Raw genomic sequence first — 21,004 nt, 5'->3', positions numbered from 1 at the left:
GCGGTCTAACCGATTAAGTCTAATGCTCATCAAGTCACATGTGAGTAAGAGCATTAGAGGTTCAATCCCAGAGTGTGATAAAGTCAAAGACTACATAAAGGCTATTGAAGAGCAATTTGTTAGTTCTGATAAGGCATTGGCTAGCACCCTAATGAATAAATTATCAGTTATGAAGCATGGCAAATCCAAAAGTGTGCGTGAGCACATAATGGAAATGAGGGATATTGCAGCCCAACTAAAGTCTTTAGAGATTGAGATTTCAGAGTCATTCCTTGTCCATTTCATACTCAACTCTCTTCCTACAGAATATGGACCATTTAAGATTTCCTATAATACACATAAGGAAAAATGGTCCATTAATGAACTTTTAACCATGTGTGTACAAGAAGAAGAGAGATTGAAACATGAAAATATTGAGAGTGCTCATTTTGTTACTCAAAGGAAGGGACAATGGAAGAAAGGCAAAAGTGTCGGTATTAATAAGTGGAAGAAGGACAAGAAAGCGACATTCAAACGCTATAAAGACAATGATACATGCTTCTTTTGCAAGAAAAAAGAGCACAAAAAGAAAGATTGCATAAAGTATAAATCATGGCTTGAGAAGAAAGGTAATCTCAATTCTCTTGTGTGCTATGAGTCTCATTTTGTAGACTCTCATCATAATACATGGTGGATTGATTCGGGTACTTCAATTCATGTTGTCAATATCATGCAGGGTTTTCTCAGCCTAAGGAAATCGATGGGAAGTGAACAAGGCATCTACTCAGGAAATGGGATGCGTTCGCACGTCGAGGCTGTAGGAACTTTTAGACTTATTTTAAATAATGGTTATATTTTGGATCTTGAAAACACATTTTATGTACCTTCATTTTCTAGAAACTTGGTCTCTATATCTAGATTAGTACCTTTGGGATTTAAATTTAATTTTGTGAATTCAAATGTTTATGTATTTAAAAACTCCACATTTGTAGGATCTGGGACCTTGTTAAATGGTTTGTATAAATTAAATTTAGATTCTGTTTTTGAAAAAAGTTTATTAACTCTGCATGATGATATTGGCACTAAACGTAATATTGTTGATGAGTCTTCCTCTATATTATGACATAGGAGATTGGGACATATCTCCATAGAGAGAATTAAAATATTAGTAAATGATGAAGTCCTAAAGACTTTAGACTTCTCAGATTTTGGTACATGTGTGGATTGCATAAAGGGTAAGCAAACCAACAAAACAAGCAAAGGTGCCAAGAGGAGTGAGGAAATTCTTGGGATCATATACACTGACATTTGTGGACCATTTAGTACCCCTTGCATGAATGGTCAGAGATATTTTATGTAACAGCCCGCTAGAAATTCAATTGTGAAATTTCTATTAACTTTAGGAATCTCGTAAAAACTCCATAAGTTTTCACGAATCCATTAATCGTATAGGTTTTTGTCTAACTACATAGTTAGTGTTATTATTTACTATGGTATCAGAAGTGTATTTTTGATTATTGGAGATAGTTAGAAGTGTCAAAATGTATTATGGTTTGTGCCATTAGACTCGGAGGGTTATTTAAAGTCTTATGGCGTAATAACATTTTTTCATATTTTCGGACAAAACGTCTGTTCAAAACTGTAGATATTATTGGATAAAAAGAAATATCTTGAGGTAATTTTCATGAATATTATTGGGTAAAAATATTTTGAGTTGATTTTTATAGATATTATTAGATAAAAATATCTTAAGTTGATTTTTTGTAGATACTATTGGATAGAATATTATGAGATAATCTTTTATAGATATTTTGGGTAGGAGAAAACTACACTCAACTCTCAACTCCAGCCTCATCTCTTCCATATCTCATCCATAAGTATCTCCAGCCACCTCTCCCCACGAAATTATCTTCATTTACACTTTCCATTGAAAGAATATCAAACACTCTCTCTCAGACAGCTTTTAGAAGTTCTTTTGCACGCCCATTTCGAAACTTTTGTAAGTGTTTTATCATAAAGTCTCCTTCATATAAGTTGTTCCTTTTTTAGTCTAGTTTACATGAATATATTATTTGCCCCATTTGAAGATCATTTGGTCAGTCAAATATTATATAAACTATAGAAAGATCATTCTGGGAGATAAACTGGAGAATATGTTATAGTTTGGAGTTTTTGACCAAGCTAATGGATAGATATTGGTCCGAAATTTTTATGGAGTATTGTTAACATGTATATGTGACTATTGGTTGAGTATTTTTGCATGATTAAAGGTTTTTATGAAAGATTTTCTTAGATTTAGAAACTTAGAAACTAGAAGAAGAAAAACAGTTTCTGTTTTGAGAAAGTTTAACTCTTTGGTGGTCTAAATCTATTCCAATGACTTTAATAATTTTATTGGAGGATCCTAAGCATCTTATATACATGTTATATTATTATTTTGAAGATATTTGATGTTAGTTTCAAAGATATGAAATTTTATGCAAAGAAATATTCAGATAAGCCAAAGTGTGGATATTCTTGGCTAAATTTATGTTTTAGTTAATTTCTAACCATGTGATCTTGAATTAGAAGCTTATATATATTTTAGGACATCTTTTTAAACCATGTGATGGTTTGGTTTGAAGATCATATATTTATAAGTCATAGATCAAGAGATTTATCAAAACTAGTTGAGTAAAAAGTTTCTGGTTTTGGAGTAAGTGTAAAACCAAAAACTCCAAATGTTATTTTGTGATTTTGGTGACTTTAGTTTGATGATTTAAAGCATGGTTGATGTTAGGATAATATTATGAATATGTTAGAAGTAAGATTTGATTTTTGAAATTCTTGGAGATGTTTTGATTTAAAGTCAAAACTTGTGATTCAAGTGCTTGGATCTTTTTACAAAAAAGTTTGGTGTTGATTATTAGCTTTTTCTAAATGGATGTTTTAAGTATGGTTTTGAACTTATGATTGGAAGATGTTTGTTGCAAAATTTTGGTTTAAGCATGAGTTTTGAAGTTGGAAGGAATTGCAACAAAAATCAAGGGAAATGACCTATGGATGTTTCGGCCATAGTGTGTTTTCCATAGTTGTGTTTTGTTTTAAATTTTTCTGAGTTGATATTTAAGTTTAGGATAAAATTTACATGAGAAATGTAAATTTTGGAAACTTTTGGAATTAGTATGGAAAATCCTTAAGTTATGGGTAAAACGGTCATTTTCCCACATGTAGAGAGTAAAATGAAAATTTTACTCTTTAAGTTAATATTTTCCATATTTCAAATTATTAGTGATTTAGTTCTAACTTTTAGAATCACTAATTACAGTTCCTCGTGGTCGCACTTAAAGTTTTATAAGAAACGCGGAGATCGAGGTAAGTTAGTTTTTAACTTACTAGCAGTCTACAGTGTATATGTGCTAAGTAAAGGAACTACAGTGTATATATGTGTGTTATCATATATGTCATGCCATGCCAAGTTATCACGTAATTGTCTATTATACAGAATTTATTCTGTCATCAATTTTTTATCTGTTATATAATATATTCTGTCATGTATTACTGTACCTTACAAGTACGTCATGCTAAGTATGCCATCTATTACATGTATGTCAAGTCATGTAATATTCACTGTTGCAAGTATGTCATGTTAAATATGTTGTCTATTATATGTTATGCCATGTTACGAAATGTTTCTATCTCAAGTTGGTCATGTATTTCAAGTTATGTTCAAGTCACGTTATGTTACGTCAGGGCTTCAGTCATTTCGTATTTCAGTCATGTTTCATCTTGATTACTTATGTATGGGGTCACAGTAATTGTGACGCATACACTACGTGAGACACAACAATTGTGACACGTAGAATACATGGGGCCACAACAACTGTGGAGTATGTATTTAAGCAGTTAAAGAATAAGTTTCTGTAGAATACATGGGGCCACAACAACTGTGGAGTATGTATTTACACGTAGAATACATGGGGCCACAACAACTTTGGAGTATGTATTTTTCATGTTAAGTCAAGTTTGTGTAAAATACATGGGGCCTCAACAACTGTGGAGTATGTATTTACACGTAAAATACATGGAGCCACAACAACTGTGGAGTATGTATTTTTCATGTTAAGTCAAGTTTCAGAACAAGTTCATGATAAGTCAAGTTTCAGATCAAGTTCATGTCAAGTCAAGTTCAGTTCATGTTTCAATTTAAGTTATGTCAATTATGTTATGTTGTATGCCAAGTTATGCTTTAATTATTTATGAATTTGATTATGCATTTATGCTTTTACTGTCATCCATGCATCATTAGCTTGTGTGGAAGTTTTTTGTTAACTTACTGAGATTTGTAATCAAATCTCACTTTGGTAGTCCCAACTACCATTCCCCCCGAATGGTAGATCTTGTCACAGGACATGAAAGAGAATCAAGAGCTGATCAACTAGACACAGTTGACTAAGCGACGGTGCGACATCAATGTTAATATAGTAATTAACATAAATTACTACTTGTACGATTGAGTTGCATCTCTAGTACTTTATGGATCATAACCATTTTGGACTAGTGTTGTGATCTTAGTTGTTCAATGGGTTTTTATGTATGAAGTATGTTTTAAGCATTTGGGATATTTTCAATTTGGTGCATAGTATTGCTAAAGAAAAAAAAATTTATCCGTTGCGAATATTGTATATTGTTATATGCATGTTAGGAACATTGCATCTTATATGTCATGAACGGGGGCAGGTAACCTTGTGTTGCATGTCTCGACGCTTCAAATGTCCGTCCAATCCCAAACGGAATTTGAGGACGTCACATTTTATCTCATTTATTGATGACTATTCACGGTTTATGTATCTTTACCTCATTTTTGATAAATCTGAAGCACTATATGCTTTCAGAATATATAAAAATGAAGTAGAGAAACAATTAGATAAGAAAATAAAGATCGTAAGATCTGACAGGGGTGGAGAATATTATGGTAGATATACAGAGTCAGGGCAACGACCGGGTCCATTTGCAAATTTTCTTAAAGAAGAAGGTATTATTGCTCAGTATACAATGCCAGGTTCACCTCACCAAAACGGTGTTGCTGAAAGGCGAAACCGTACCCTTATGGATATGGTAAGAAGTATGCTCAGTAATTGTAATCTTCCTCTATATTTGTGGAGTGAGGCCTTAAAAACTGCAGTGTATATCTTAAATAGGGTTCCATCTAAGGTTGTTCCCAAAACACCATTTGAATTATGGAAAGGATGGAAACCTAGTTTAAGGCATATGCGCATATGGGGTTGTCAAGTTGAAGTTAGGGTCTATAATCCACAACTAAAGAAATTGGATCCAAGGACAGTCAGTGATTATTTCATTGGCTATGCAGAAAATTTTAAGGGCTACAGATTTTATTGTCCCTCACATACACCTAGAATTGTGGAAGCCAGAAATGCAAAATTTATTGAAGATTTTGGAATAAGTTGGAATAATGTTTCTCGAAAGATAGAGTGGGAGGAAACACGGAATTCAGATACTACATCCGTGAATGGAAATGAAATGATTGTCATTCAAGGAAATCAATATGATATTCTTGAAGATCAATCAATTCAAGAACCACCACCATCTCATGAGGAACATACCAACTTTGACTCTACATTGCAACATCCACATAATATAGATAAAAATGTAGAATTAAGAAGATACTCTAGAACAAGGAAGTATGCTATTTCTGATGATTATTATGTGTACCTACTAGAGTCCGACTTTGATGTGGGACCTAAAGATGATCCAATCTCTTTTTCACATGCCATGAGTGGAGAAAATTCAAAATTTTGGCATGATGCTATGATAGAAGAAATGGAATCCATGGCTAAAAATCAAGTTTGGGAAATTGTCAATTTACCTAAAGGAGTTAAAGTCATTGGCTGTAAATGGGTTTATAAAACCAAGCAAACTCAAATGGTAATATCGATAGATATAAAGCTAGACTTGTAGCTAAAGGATTTACACAAAGAGAAGGTATTGACTATCATGATACTTTCTCTCTAGTTTCTAAAAAGGATTCATTTAGAGTGATCATGGCATTAGTAGCTCACTTTGATTTAGAGCTACATCAAATGGATGTGAAAACAACTTTTTTAAATGTGATTCTTGAAGAAGAGGTATACATGAAACAACCTGAAGGGTTTCATTCTGATAAAGGTGATCATTTAGTTTGCAAGTTAAAGAAATCAATTTATGGACTAAAACAAGCATCCTGTCAATGGTATTTGAAGTTTCATGATGTTATTACTTCATTTGGTTTTACAGAGAACATCGTGGATAACTGCATATACCATAAATTTAGTGGGAGTAAGTTCATTTTCTTAGTCCTATATGTTGATGATATTTTGCTTGCAACTAATGATTTGGGTCTACTACATGACACCAAAAAATTTCTATTCCAAAGCTTTGAAATGAAGGATTTAGGTGAATCTTCTTATGTTTTAGGCATAGAGATTTACCGAGATAGGTCTAAAAGAATTTTAGGACTTTCTCATAAAGCCTACATTGAAAAGCTGTTGAAAAAATTCAGAATGAATGAATGTACACCCAATGCAGCACCTATATTAAAGGGTGATAAATTCAGTTTAAGTCAATGTCCGAAAAATGCTTTGGAAAAGAAAGAAGTAGAAAACATTCCATATGCATCTGCTGTTGGTAGTTTAATGCATGCACAGGTTTGTATAAGACCTGATATTGTATATGCTGTGGGAATGTTGGGCAGATACCAAAGCAATCCTGGAATAGAACATTGGAAGGCTGCTAAAAAGGTTATGAGATATTTACAATGAACCAAGAATCATATGCTTACTTATAAGCACGTTGATTGTCTAGAAGTGGTTGGATATTCAGACTCAGATTTTGCGGGTTGTCACGACTCCAGAAAATCCACTTCAGGGTATGTCTTCATGTTAGCAGGAGGTGCTATATCATGGAAAAGTACCAAATAGACAATCATTGCATCATCTACCATGGAGGCAGAGTTTATAGCATGCTTTGAAGCAACTTCACAGGCAAAATGGTTGAGGAGTTTTATCACAGGGCTTCAAGTTGTGGATTCAATATCTAACCCATTAAGAATTTACTGTGATAATTTGGTAGCAGTTTTCTTTTCTAAGAATAACAAGAGTGGGAGCAAAAGCAAACATATTGATATAAAGTATCTTGCTGTCAGAGAGAGAGTTAAGGAACAAGAAGTCACTATAGAACATATAAGTACATCCTTTATGATTGCAGATCCCATGACAAAAGGGCTCTCAATAAAAATGTTTTTGAAACATGTAGAGAGCATGGGATTAATGAGCTCATTTTATGTTTGATTTAATTATTGTATACAGTACTTGTTGTTGTTAAGAATAATATTTTTATTTGTGCACATAAAGTATTTGCTCATAATCTATGATGTATAGACCCATAATGACTTATAGGAAGTCATTCATAAAGAGATATTTCACATATGGAAATTAATTTAGAGAGGTTAATACAGTGTAATACATGGAAGGAAATGTTAATATAATAACATAACCGCCATGATTCATGTATTATATCTTTCTACTACAGTTTATGGTTTGAGTAGTTTTATTTGTAGCCATATTCGGTTTTGGTTACCTAAATAATTTTAAATGACTGTCACATAAGCCAAGTGGGAGAATGAAAGCACACGTCTCCTTGTAGGAGACTTGAAGGTGGCTTACGTGCCACACCCTTTCAAATATATTATATATATTTATTTAATAGTTTTATATTTATATTAAAACTCTGGGTAATTAAAATAAAGATACTACTCATTTAAAACCCAATAGTTACATTCCTTGATGGAATGAAGCAACACTTAGAAAACAGTGGATAAGGGTCTTGGCCTATCTATATATAAATGCCTGTGATTTTCTATCAGTCATAATTTCATGATCTTAAAATAAAGATGGGCTGAAAACCCCTACCCAATACTCTCAATATAGAAATCTGTGAGAGTTCACAATCCAGAAATAATTGGTTCCTGCAAATACTTGATCAACGATGGCCAAAGGTTAGTATTCTAACGATTCTTTTATTATTAGATATTCTTCAAAATCTTACATGCTCTTGATCTCTACACATATCATTTTCCACCGTACGCACGTGCTGATCAGTACTCTCATATATGTCATATTTTCAGGCATGCATGTAATTAAAGTTCTAGTCCTACCTGTAGAAATTAATTTGCATGTATTATATTGCGAACCCAACCCAAATATTGCTTGTGAAGAGAAAATAGCATGCAGTCTCTACCATAGATCACAAGAGTTTAATTTGAAAAGTGCGTGGTATACTTCAACTATAAACAAATCTCACAAAAATAAACTCATAACTAAAGTTATTTATTGTAATTGTTAGATTATAAAACTATTTTTATTATAAAATAGTAAAATTCTTTGTTCGTACTTGAAAAGTTATGGAGGAAATGATTCATATATTTTTTTCACATCAAATTATATTAAAACGAATATTTTGTCTTTAAAACTACCGCTCAAACAATAAAATGACTATTTGAACGAAATTTTCAACCATAATATTTTTTTAGATGAAATTTAAATTTTGTTTCAAAAGATCACTTTTAGAGATAAAAATAAATTCATCCTTAAAAGTTAAATTTGTTATACTGTACGTGTCAGGATATAGGTAGCATGAAAATCCCATGTATATTCGTATGTATGTATACATGTAGGACAAGATGATGATCAAGATAAAGATCGAAGAATATCATTTAGATATATATGATGATCTAGATATGGGGGTACCGCTTTAATTGTTTCGCTTTTTCAATTCATGGCTAACTGCATGCAGATTTCATTTCACTTGCCTTAGACGTTATTATTAATTATCAGATTCACTATCCCTTCATGCATGCGCGCGTATCCAACTTCCACTAAAAGAGATTTAATTATGGCTGTATGTACTTAATTTTCTTTACACTGAGGCAAACAGGCCACTAGCTAGGATAATATAATATATATATATATATATATACACACACTAGGGAACGGCCTTGGTGTTAGCCTAGGATGCACTTGATATAATAATTTAAATAAATAAAAAATAAAAAAAGTCAGTAATTTATTTGTCTGGAAAAAGAAAATATAAGGTTAAAGAAAAACAAAAAATCAAAATAAAAAATCTAAACTTTAGTAATGTATGAGCATTGGTCTATATTCATATTGAATTATCTATTTATTTTCTATAAAATAATAAAATATTATTAATTTAATAATTTTTTTAATTTTTATTTGTATCACATTTTATAATTCTACTAATTAAAATATTAATAATAATTATATTCTAATTAAATTAGTAATTAATATTAGATATTGAGTGTTTTAAGTATTTTATTACTTAAATTTATTTAAAGTTAAATTTTACAATGAGAATGCTTTAAACAGTTCCTGTTTTAAAGAGGAAAGTCATTTTAATAAAAAAAATTGAAACAAAAAAAAAGGAAAATGAATATACTAGGGGCATACAATGAGTATACTAGAACAAAGTGGACATAAAAAAGAAACGTTAATTTATGTGCATTACGGGACTATTAAGGTCTTTTGGTAAAACAAGATCTTTCATTAAATTCTACAAGAAAGATATACGTCAAATGATCAAAAGTGTTAAGGACTTTTTGATAAAATAAGACTTGACGACTTAAAGAAAAAATAAAAAAAGTTAATAAAAAAATAACAAAAATTACTATTTATAGTTAAATAGCTACTTATTATAATAAAATAGATATACATAGTATATACACCACATTCACAACCATACATGAAGGAAAGAGTGTCATGATCACTAAGTGAAGGCATGCATTCGCTTCGGCTCCCCAATCTTGCCATTGTATGAAGAAACTAATGCATACCAATAATAAAAAAAAAAATATTCTATTAAAAAGTTGTTTCTAGCTTGGTAAACATGCATTTAATGCACTTTTAAAATTAGTGACGGTGAAACTAATTTTTTTACGTTATTGTTTTCTTTCTTTACAAAGCGGCCCTAAAGGAGATAGTGATGGACTTCCCTCTCTCTCTCTCTCTCTCTCTCTCTCTCTCTCTGAACTTTCTCCCCTCTCTCTAAACTATCCCCAAAACTCTAGAGCGCACGACAGGGGTGGCAACTTCAGCTCCCCCCACCCCCCTCTTTCCTTCCCCCTCCCTTTCTATTTTGTTTTGCTGCATTTCTTTTTTTAGTTTTATTTTGTGTTTTCAAGCAAATAAGAGAGGAGTGTCGACCGACTCTTTTTAGCCATTGACCGCCAACACACGCTCCATCAGGATGTTGACCATTCGGCATCTTCAACACCACTGAACGTGGCTCCAAACGGAGTGGAGCATAATCCACACGCGCAGGACGAAGTCTCAGATCTCACCAGAGTGTGGCCGTCACGCACCATCGGAGAGCCACCTGCCGATTCAAAACTTGGTTTTTCTGGAACCTCAGACTCCAGGACATCATAGACCAACTGCCGGCTCTCCTCCAAGAGTGGTTTTGCTTTGTATGTACCATTGTCCTTGTTGTGTTTTGTCCCTCCGTTCTGGAGTTGTTTTGGTTTTATTATTTTGATCCTTATTTTAACCCGAGCGGGGTGATGAGTTACTTGATCGGTCACAATCTGGGACTAGTGCTAATCAAGAGTAGCGGACGATGTTATGGCCGTTGGACATATGGCCGACCTCTACAGTGGAAGTTGTTGCGGTTCGTATGCGAGCTAGGTACTTGTGCTGTTCCTGGACTCGTGATGCCGATGCCTGCGGTGGGTGTGCTGTAGGGCTCATGCCGGTGCTTGTAGTTCTGTTGTTTTTGTTAATATTTTGTAGTGTAGTTTTATGTTGTTTTATTAGTAATATTGTAGTAATAAGCTATTGGACTTAGTGTCCATAGTAGTAATGTCCCGTACTCCGCCTCCTTAGAAGGATGGAGGGGCCTTTCCACTTTGTTTATATAGAGTACTCTCTCTCTCTCTTCGGAGAGTTTTAGAAGTTAAGAAAATGTTCGTCAATTTGTGTGCGGAGATGCTCTAGAGTAGATGCATAGGTTGACTTATAGTCTAGATTTTCCTGTATTGATAAGTCATAATTATAACTTTTGTATGATGAATGAATTCACAATTTCAAAAAAAAAAAAGAAATAGTTACAGTGATTTTTAAAAAACTTAGCATTATCCTTGATCTTTTCTACAAAACCTTGATCAATTTGACTCCGTTTAAAAAAGTAGACTTTCAATATTTTTAGGTGCTTAAAATATTTTTTATAAATTTACTAAGCATACAACTTTTTCTTTAAGAAAGTTTTTAGGCTTTAAAAACACTTTTTAAACTCTTAAACTCAAACTCAAACAAATATTTAGGTCTCGTTTGATTACACAATTTAGATAAGATATTTTGTTAAAAGTTAACTAAAATATTATTATAATATAATTTGTTAATATTAGTTTTGTTTTTAGATTTGAAAAAATTGAGTTGTTTATTTAGAAAAATAATATTTATAGTTTTAAAGCGTGTAAATCTCACACATTCCTTTTAAAAAAATGAGTAAATGTAGATAGGAGTTCTAATTGCACCCCGTGACTCTGGATGATGGGGATGGATTTGGACTCCTGGTCTGTTTGGCCCCTCCTGGATTCGAGATAAGTGGGCTCAAACCTCGTTCTAAATCTAAAAATGGAAGAGAAACAAACACATTAAATAGACCTAACAACATTTATATAGATAACAATAAATGTTATAGGACACACTCTGTGTCAATCTCTACCATTTGAAATTCTAAAGTTTGACAAAAACTCGACATTGATCCGATATAAATAATAGGGGTCCGATATTGAGGTGAGTCTAGAACTACAATATCTTTAATTTAAAGGGAAAAAAAAAAATTATTTACCGAGAAAATGGCTTATCTTATGAGGGAATAAAGTTGTAGCGCTTGCATCCGAGTTCTTCCAAAACATACTTCACATCCAAACACATTATTATAAAGATAAAAAGATGCAAATCAATCAGAGTTGACCGGTGAGAGACATCTAATTAAGGAGATGTCGTAACTTGGAAATTAGTTGGATGCATTCATTGTCATTTGCGTTGTAGTGAAATGACTCCTCGCTCCCCGCTCTCAACAAACGCCTCTCCTATAACTGGAAAAACACGCTGGAAGAAGAAGGAGCCGTCTCTCTTACTTCAAAGTCCTCTCCCTCTCATCTTCTATGGCTCTTTTCTCTTGAATCTTGTTTCCTTTTCTTTTTTTTTTTGATAGATCTTGTTTCCTTTTCCATTATTCTTTGACACAGAATAGATTTACGGCGTGTGGCGTTAACAACTTATTGAGAATGATAAGAGGAAAAAGTAAGGCGAAAAAAAAGAAAAAGAAAAAAAGAAGAAGCAATGTGCCTATATCTATAGAACTGTAGATAATTTTATTCTCTTGAAAGTCGAATATACCGCCATACAAAACATAATAAATATATGTAGCTAAACCCTACTTATGGTTATTAGTGCATAAACCCTGACTAGGGGTCGGGTCAAATCGATTTAAGAGCTAAAACGGTCAAAACCTCAATGTAAAATCTACTAATAAATCGGGTAAAAGCGTATTAGTCTAAACTTGCGTTTTATTGTCCAAGCCTCATTGAAAATCTAAAAAAAAAAAATACAATAAATCATTATTGGATTAAATCGGGTCATCAAATCGAGCGCTACAATGTTAGTAAGATGGGTTTGTAACAAAGTCAAAAATAAAATAAAGTGTTAAAAGAGTGGATGAGATGTATGGGTTTAGGACTTCACAGTAAAGTTCAATCCAGTTTTATTCGGTCCATTGTTAGTATGGGCTTAGGCATATACAACTCTGAACTAAGAGCATGTTTGTATGCTTTTTCTTCGGGTATGGTTTGTGTTTGGTGGGCCAAACTCACAATCTTGAAAAAGGATTGTTGGACTGTGTCCATGATGTGATAAGGACCATAGTCCATCATACTTTTTTAATTATAATTATATTATAATATTAATTATTAGTAAGAATATAACCGGTTCAGTTTTATACAAAATTTAAGATCAAATTGATATTTATCGATTTTATATTTTTAAAAATTGATTAAGTATCGGTTACTTCCTAAATCGATATGTTTGGTTTTATCAATTTTGATCCAGTTCGATCTGATTGTCTAGTTTTAATATATTAAATATATTAATACTATTAATATATTTATCAAAAAAATATATTGTGAATTTATTAAGTAATAAAATGTATTTAATATATATTTTATATTTAAAACATATAATCAAATAAATATTTATGTTTAAAATTAAAATATTATGTTATAAATTATAATATATTATTTTATAGATAATTATATATATTATATATAAAATATATTATAGTAATATAAAATATATTATATATAATATTAAAAATTAATAAAAAATATATATAATAAGTAAATCGGTCTGATTCGATATTGGAAAACTTAAAACTAATTTCGGACCGAATCCAATAGAATTTAAAAAAAAATAAAAAATAATTTCGAATCGAGCTTATTGAAAACCGAAACGGTTCGGTGTAGTCCGAGTCAATTTACTGACTTTTCAAATTATTTTTATCCCCTTAATTGTTAGTCACTCGTTAATACTATCAGGATTATACTCTAGATCTTAATAAATAATTATGTTAAAAAATGATTTTTTTTTTTTAGAAAAAAAAAAAAAGGAAATGACATGGCAAGAACAAAGATCAATAGCCACTGCAGTAGAAGAGAAACCGTACTGAAATAGAACCGGAGAGAACCAGAATCAAGCTGGTCCAGTAATTCACAATCTCGTCTATCTACGTGTCCTAGATCATTCTCATCCGCAACGCACCGCCCTCAAAGCTAAAACTGCTTGGACGAGAATTGATACTTCGGGAACGAAAGCGGAAAAGAGAAGCGAAGAAAAAGAAGAAGAAGAAACAGAGTGAAAAATGCTGAGGCTCGCGTCGAAAAGGTTCGTAGGGCTGCTGCAAGCCTCACGGGATGTTACGTCCCGGCCCGCACAGGTCCTGCCAGGTCGCCTCTATCATGAGAGGGTCATCGAGCACTACGACAAGCCCCGGAACGTTGGATCCTTCGACAAGAGCGATCCTGGCGTTGGCACCGGACTTGTCGGTGCACCGGCATGCGGTGACGTCATGAAGCTCCAGATCAAGGTCGACGAGGAGACCGGCAAGATTGTCGACGCTCGCTTCAAGACCTTCGGTTGTGGCTCCGCTATTGCGTCCTCGTCTGTAGGTTGGTGTTTCTCTCTTTCTATTATTTGTTTAGTTTCTGTGGAATTTGAGTAAATAAAAATAAAAATCGCAGGGAATTAGGATTTTGTTTTTGGAGATTTTTTTTTTTTTTGGTGCTTATTTCTCATAATTTGTTTGGTTGCTGAAAAATTCTCCGAGGGCTGTTGAGGTGTTTGTTTGACCGGAAAATTGAGGGAAGGGTAAAAACCGAGCTATTTAATTTTTTTGCCTTTAGGGTTTTGTTTAGGGGGTGGGGATTTTATGGTTTGTTTGGTGGTTGAGATTTCTTTTTTTAATTTTTTTAAATAGGTAATCAAAGATATTATATTCATAGAAATAGGCAAAATCCAGGTAAGCAGGAAGTATACATGATGAATGCCTAGCTAGTGGTTACAATTGAAAGAAGAAGGTCGTGGACATGGACACTTAGTCCGTTACAAACTATGGCCCCCGCCCATAAGAACAATTGACTTATAAAAGAAAACTTTTGGCTCATCTATTGTTCTCTCTTGATCTTTGAAATTTCTAGCATTTTTCTCCCTCCAAATGCACCAACACATGCATATTGGTACCAAACTCCAAATTGCTGCAACCTGTGAATCGCGGTGTAGTCCTCTCAACTTGCGGTATAGTCCTCTCAACTTGCGAGGAAATCCACCAATCTACAAGGCATAACCCAAAACAATCCAACTCTTGAGAAAAAATCATCCCCCATGATCCTGGCCACCTCATAGTGTAAAAGCAGATGATCCACTGAATCCCCATGCTTTTTACACATGCAACACCAATCTAGCACAATTACCCGTCTTTTCCTCAAATTATTTGTAGCGAGGATCTTATCCAATGATGCTGTCCAAATGAAAAACGCTGCTTTTGAAGGAGCTTTCGTTTGCCATATGCTCTTACACGAAACATAGACATTCCTGAGTTCGTAAGCAATTGATAAAAGGAACTAACAAAGAAAATATGTTTCTTAGAATGACTCCAATGCGTCTCGTCTCCGGTGCTCCCTAAAAGGAACTGGTGGTTGAGATTGTTAAGCAAAGGACTAGGTGATAGAAAAAATTCTCTTTGAATTGTTTAATAGAGCCAGAAGGAGACAATACATGAAAGCTTTTATTTTGCTTGGTGGTTTGTATTCTAGGATAGCTTTTTTATTATTAGTTAACCAAGACCTACACAGCTTTGGCAGATCACTTAGCACCGTTCATCTTTGAAATTTGTAAAATTTAGTTGTTTAATGTTGTTTGTTACATCTTGGCATCAAAAATGCTTAAATTAAATGACTCTCTCTCTCTCTCTCTCTCTCTCTCTCTCTCTCTCTCTGGTGATCCGGCAATTAGTTGATTGGATCGATAGATTAAATTATGTCAAATTCCATGCATAAAGTTATGAGTTCTGAATTTTAAAGTGCATGTTTCTCTTATATTTTTAAGATACTAATGGTTGTTGAGAAAATATATTTGGGTGAGTAAATGATATGGTGCCACAATTACAGAAAATTGTATTCTCCTCGAGAATCCTTTTTTTTTTGGCCCTTCTGATACGGACTATCTACTAAAACTAGTGTGCAAAATATGCAGCTTGTGTATTGCCTCGACAAATTGTTGAAGTAAGTTTTTTTTTTTTTTTTTTTTAATATATATTTTTTAAATTTTTTTTAAAGTTTGCTAATTATGAATCTATCTAATTGAATGACGAACATCAGGTTTTTCATGTTTTGATATTATTTTCAACTTGTGGGGGATGTCATGTTTTGTTTCTTTGCTCAGCAACCACAATTCCATCCAATTTGCATCCTTCTAATGCTCTCAATCCCTTAAACGTTTCCACGCCTTCATGTAACACCCACTTCCCAAATGGGTTCAGAATGTTACGTCATTAGGTTCCATAGCGCCGGTTAATGACAGTTTCATTAACTTTTAAGAGTTTTAAATGGTAGTGAAAAATTTCTTAGACCATCAAATCTCAATGTAATCCAATATGTGGTAATACTTAGCAGAAACATAATTTCTGGGTTTATGTTAAGGGAGGAGAGAGGCTGCTATTTTGTGTGCTAAATTGAAGTTCTGTGGGCTGAAAAGGGGCATCAGCGTGGCCAGATTGTGGTAGGGTTGAGATTTGAGGGATTAGTATAATCTATATATAAGGAAGCTTAAGAGTTTTGGGCTGGCTGCATTGATACTGATGACCATGGTAAGTTTTAGACTCCTAATGCTACTTGATGTCCTTAGAACAGCTTTTTAATCAACTCTTAACTTCCCTAAGAAAATCTGGCAGGAGGTTTTGAGTCTGTCTATGCTCTGACCCAGCAAGTAATAATTGAAAACAACCTTTCCTTGCCTGCCTGCATTAACAAAAAGGAATCCTAAATTCTAGGGTTTGCTAGCCATAAAATAGGTGGTGGATCTGATGTAGGTGGAAAATTCTTGTTCAGCTAGGATTTCTAAGCTTTCTTGGATTCTTTTTTTTCTATTTCTAAGCTTTTTAGGTTTTGGTGGTATGCTTCCTCCAAGTCTAAGGTTCAAACATTTGGGTGCAAACAATTTCTAGGAACCATTGGATTGAGGGAATTTTCCCTTGAATTAATCCAGGTTCAATTATTGAAAACTCCTTGTCGGGTTTTGTTACTAGACTAATTCAATTCTAGGCACTACCAACTTCTTTAAGACATTTTGAGCCCTCTGTGTAAAAACTTTTTTTTGATAAGTATCTGTTGTAAAAACTGTAAGTTAAACATATAAAATAAGGAAGTTACTAAATTACCTCCTTATGAATTTTTGGCAGTGACCCTCTGTTGTATATGGTGGCCATAGAAAATTTCTGGAGCTGGAGTTAGAATTTGCCGATGGCACAGGCATAAGAACTTTTAATGCAAGCATTTAATAGCGAGACTGCATATCAAAAGGTTTGGAACCCAAGCTTACCATAAATTATGATAAGTCCCCAGTCTGAGAAGGGGTTGTAGGTGTAGGTCTTTCCAGCCATAGTCATTAATGGAATGGAACTTAATTAATGCTGCTTTGGCATGGGTGATGCCTAGAGGGGTGGTTGATTTCCTAGCAAGTTGGAGAAGCTTATTTTGCGTTCCACACATTGCAGCAATTTGGAATATGGATCTTATTTGATTATTGTGGTGCTTTTGGAGGGAAAGAAATGATAGAAGGTTTTAAGACCACGAGCGCAAAATGATGAAATTAGAGCTTTATTTTTTAACGCACTATTCCAGTTTTCAATAGTGATAGATTTTAATGTACTAAGGGTATGCCTGGTTAACACAGATATTTTCTATCGTATTATTCCCAAACATACAATCATAACATTCATCTTGCTCAAATTTTTAAAAACATAAAAAACTCAAGAAATCATTTTTAAATCATATTTATAAAATTGTAAATAAATAAAAAATCCAGCCCCATGGCTGGTGGCTCTCTAGCCACCAAAGGCGGCAGGATCCTGCCGCCATGGTGGCCATGGTTTTCTGGCCGCCCTGTGGCGACCAGACTCTCTTGACTGTGATGGCAGCACAGATCAGGTCGCCCAGAGATCAGGCTGCTGGTGTTGTCTGGTGGCCAGGATGGCCACAGCAGCCCCACTGTTGCCTCAACTTTTTCTTCCACTCATATATTTGTTTTATTTTATTTTATTTATTATACTAACATAAATCTTTTTTTACTATTTACCAAACATAGCAAAACCTTATTTTAAAAAGATTGTACTATTCACAAATATATCTCTGCTATTCATGATCTTACCTTACATCCAAACATGCCCCAAGTATCAATGAGTTTCTTGTATTTGTTGTTAATGAAACATGGGTTTCTCTTATATCTCCTGTGTACATAGGTGTGCCTATCATTATTCATTAATGAAACTCTTCATTACTTATCAAAAGAAATTATTTATCAAGTTGCTATTGTTTTCTGCTGCAGCTTATTGTCCATTATCTGAGTTTGTGGTTTTTTGTTTTTACAAGCAAATTGTTCTAATTTCTCTACTCTCTCGTTTTCCAGCTACTGAATGGGTTAAAGGGAAGCAATTGGAGGAAGTTGTGACTATTAAAAACACGTGAGTCCTGCTGTGTCTCTAAATTACCAGCTTCTGAATGTGTCTGCCACTGCATTTACAATTGTGTGATCATCTTGTCTAGCATTTTCATTTTTTTGTTTGCAATCATTGTAGTTAATCATCGTGGGATGTTGTGTTCTTACTTTTTGAGTTTGAATTTCATACTAAGTGATATGATTTCTAAGACATCACCTGTCTCTCAACGTTATACTTACTGTCACCAAAAGAAAAAGAGAGACCTTTCGCTTGCTTTCATAAACACAGAAGTAGATTGTGGTGGATCTAGTTAGTTTCCATTGGAGATCAACATGAATCTAGATACCATATGTGATGTTGTATGCCAGTTTTTTTTTAGGTAATTAAAATCTTTTATTTATAACTTGTGTAGAGAGTAATTGAAATCAGATGCTGGAAGTAATGAACAAAAAATAACTTGTTTTTCTTCAATAATGGTTCTGTGTAGTTACTTGCCCCCAAAAAGGAAGGAAAAAAACGAGGTGAAGTTAAGAAATGTGTTGTACTCCATAGTCAATTTGTCTTGTTTAAGCTTCTTCAGAGTGACATCAAGCCTAGGTGTTGATCTATGTCCACCATATGGGCGATGCCCCTCATTCTCATTAATAAAATTCCTTGTTTAAGGATTAAAAAAAGCTTATTCATGTAGCACGGAAGTATCCCAGTTCCCGTTCTATTCAAAGCAGGAAAGATATTTTATAGTCCTGTTCCAGATAGATTGTTTCTAACCATGTCTTATCCTCTGTGTGTGTGTGTGTGTGTGTAGAACCATGTCTCTTATCCTCTAGAATGTTTCTTTGTGTCTGTCTTGAGAGTCGTATGCTTAAAACTAAATGGTCTTTTGTTTTTTAATCTCCTCAGTGAAATCGCAAAATATCTCTCTCTCCCGCCTGTAAAGTTGCACTGCAGCATGCTTGCTGAAGATGCCATCAAGGCTGCCGTTAAAGATTATGAAGCAAAACGTACCAAATCAAATGATGGTGCAACAGCAGCAACTGCAGAGAAGGCGACGAAAGCGTGATTTGTGTAATTTGGTGATGTAATTTGGTGATGAAAATACACGGGCGCCCGAATTAGTTACTCTAGCCGTTTATCATACGGTGATTGTATAATAATGGAACGCTACGTACTGAGAAAAAGAGCCTTGGAGTATATGCACTTCCCCTGAAGTAAACTGGATGTTGAGAAGTGCACCCCTCCCCACCTTTACCCCTTTTTTTTTTTTTTTGATAGCACCTTTACCCCTTTGTACCTAGACAATATAATGTAAGTTTGATTTTAAGTTTTTTGTGTTTTACCAGTTTATTTGTAAGAAATCAAGCGTCGTTTTTATTGAGAGAGGTTCTTTTGGACGCAAGAATTAGGCTTCGCTGGTACAGTTAGATGAGATGAATGATTTATGAATAGTAGTGAAATGATCTATGAATACTAGTAATATAGTTTGAGTTAAGATATCTATGGAGAGTTTTGGGAAATAAGTGAAAAAAAGTTTAATAAAAATATTATAAAATAAAAATATTATCAAAAAATAATATTTTGATAATATTTTTATTTTAAAACTAAAATAAATTGAATTATTTTTACATTTTGTCTAGAAGTTTGAAAAAATTATAATTATTAGATAATGATTAGATGAAAAAAATTAAAGATTTAAAATTAAAAAGTATTTATATTTAAATATTAAGATGAGATAATCTTGTTCACCAAACTAGGACTTAGTGAAATTTTAACCTTGTACTTCAACCAAATATATAAGGGTTTAATAACTAAATATGGTATTTTTAGTAATGACCAAATATGGTCTCTCTTTCAAAATAATGCTATATATAGTTTTAAAATATGTAAATTTTACGTATTTTTTTTAAGGAAAGTGAGGTTCATTGATAATGAAATAATTTTTTTATATAAATTTTATATTTACGTACTTTAAAAAAAAAAAAAAGAATACGCGAGACTTGTAATTAAGGTATAATTTCTCTTTTAAGTAATGGCTTCCTTCCACTGAATTATAATGTGAAAATGATTTCCTATTATGAAATAACGGACCCACGCCGACCCGTCCCATAAAAAGAGGGGCCTTTTTTAGGTGAATATTTTAAAGTCATTTCACCTTTGTTGAAACTGTAATGCTACCACCATCTAAAAAGATGATTCTTAAATTGTGTGGATTCTGCAAATTATATATATTTTTCAAATATTTTTTAAATCCCTTTAAATAATTAAAAAAATTAAAATTTATTAAAAAAAATACATTTTTAACTATTAAGTAAAAAAAAAAAAATATTATCGATCACTTTTGAGAATCACCATTCTCAATGGTCCAAGCATTTTCCTTTATTGAAATTAGGGTAAATTCCATGCTAGTAGGCATGTGTTATACAAATTACACATAATAAACGTACCGCAGTTCAATAACCAATTATATATTAACAGAAGGATAAGAGTTTCCTCTAAACTGGATTAACTCATCTATGACAAGTATTCATTAAACATGTAATAATTACATTTTTTCTTAAAAGTTCATCTACACAATTTTTTTATAAAATAAAAAATAAATTACTACAAATTCCTTAACTAATAAAAAAAAAATTTGACTTATATGTAAAATTACTATTATCAATATTTGTGCAGATTTTTATTTATTTATTTTTATTTAAGTTTCATC

At 33.0% G+C, this 21,004-nt stretch overlaps 1 protein-coding gene and 1 long non-coding RNA gene across 2 annotated transcripts; one reads left to right on the top strand and one right to left on the bottom strand.

The window, feature by feature from the left end:
- Positions 1 to 13,831: 13,831 nt before the first annotated feature.
- LOC122290050 (iron-sulfur cluster assembly protein 1-like) lies at positions 13,832 to 19,621 on the top strand. The gene is made up of 3 exons (XM_043097569.1): positions 13,832 to 14,257; positions 18,270 to 18,324; positions 19,201 to 19,621. The coding sequence occupies exons 1-3, from the start codon at positions 13,951 to 13,953 to the stop codon at positions 19,358 to 19,360; spliced, it is 522 nt and encodes a 173-aa protein (XP_042953503.1). The 5' UTR covers positions 13,832 to 13,950; the 3' UTR covers positions 19,361 to 19,621.
- On the bottom strand, positions 19,408 to 19,710 carry LOC122290051. Its single transcript, XR_006236286.1, has 2 exons — positions 19,576 to 19,710; positions 19,408 to 19,543 (listed from the first exon to the last, which is right to left on the bottom strand). It is a non-coding gene; the product is annotated as an uncharacterized LOC122290051 (long non-coding RNA).
- Between the last annotated feature and the right edge of the window lie 1,294 nt (positions 19,711 to 21,004).

Source organism: Carya illinoinensis, chromosome 12 (assembly GCF_018687715.1).
Source record: "Carya illinoinensis cultivar Pawnee chromosome 12, C.illinoinensisPawnee_v1, whole genome shotgun sequence".
In the NCBI taxonomy this organism is placed as follows: domain Eukaryota; kingdom Viridiplantae; phylum Streptophyta; class Magnoliopsida; order Fagales; family Juglandaceae; genus Carya; species Carya illinoinensis.
The sequence above is the reverse complement of the archived record's forward strand: the minus strand, read 5'-3'. Positions and strand labels throughout refer to the sequence as shown.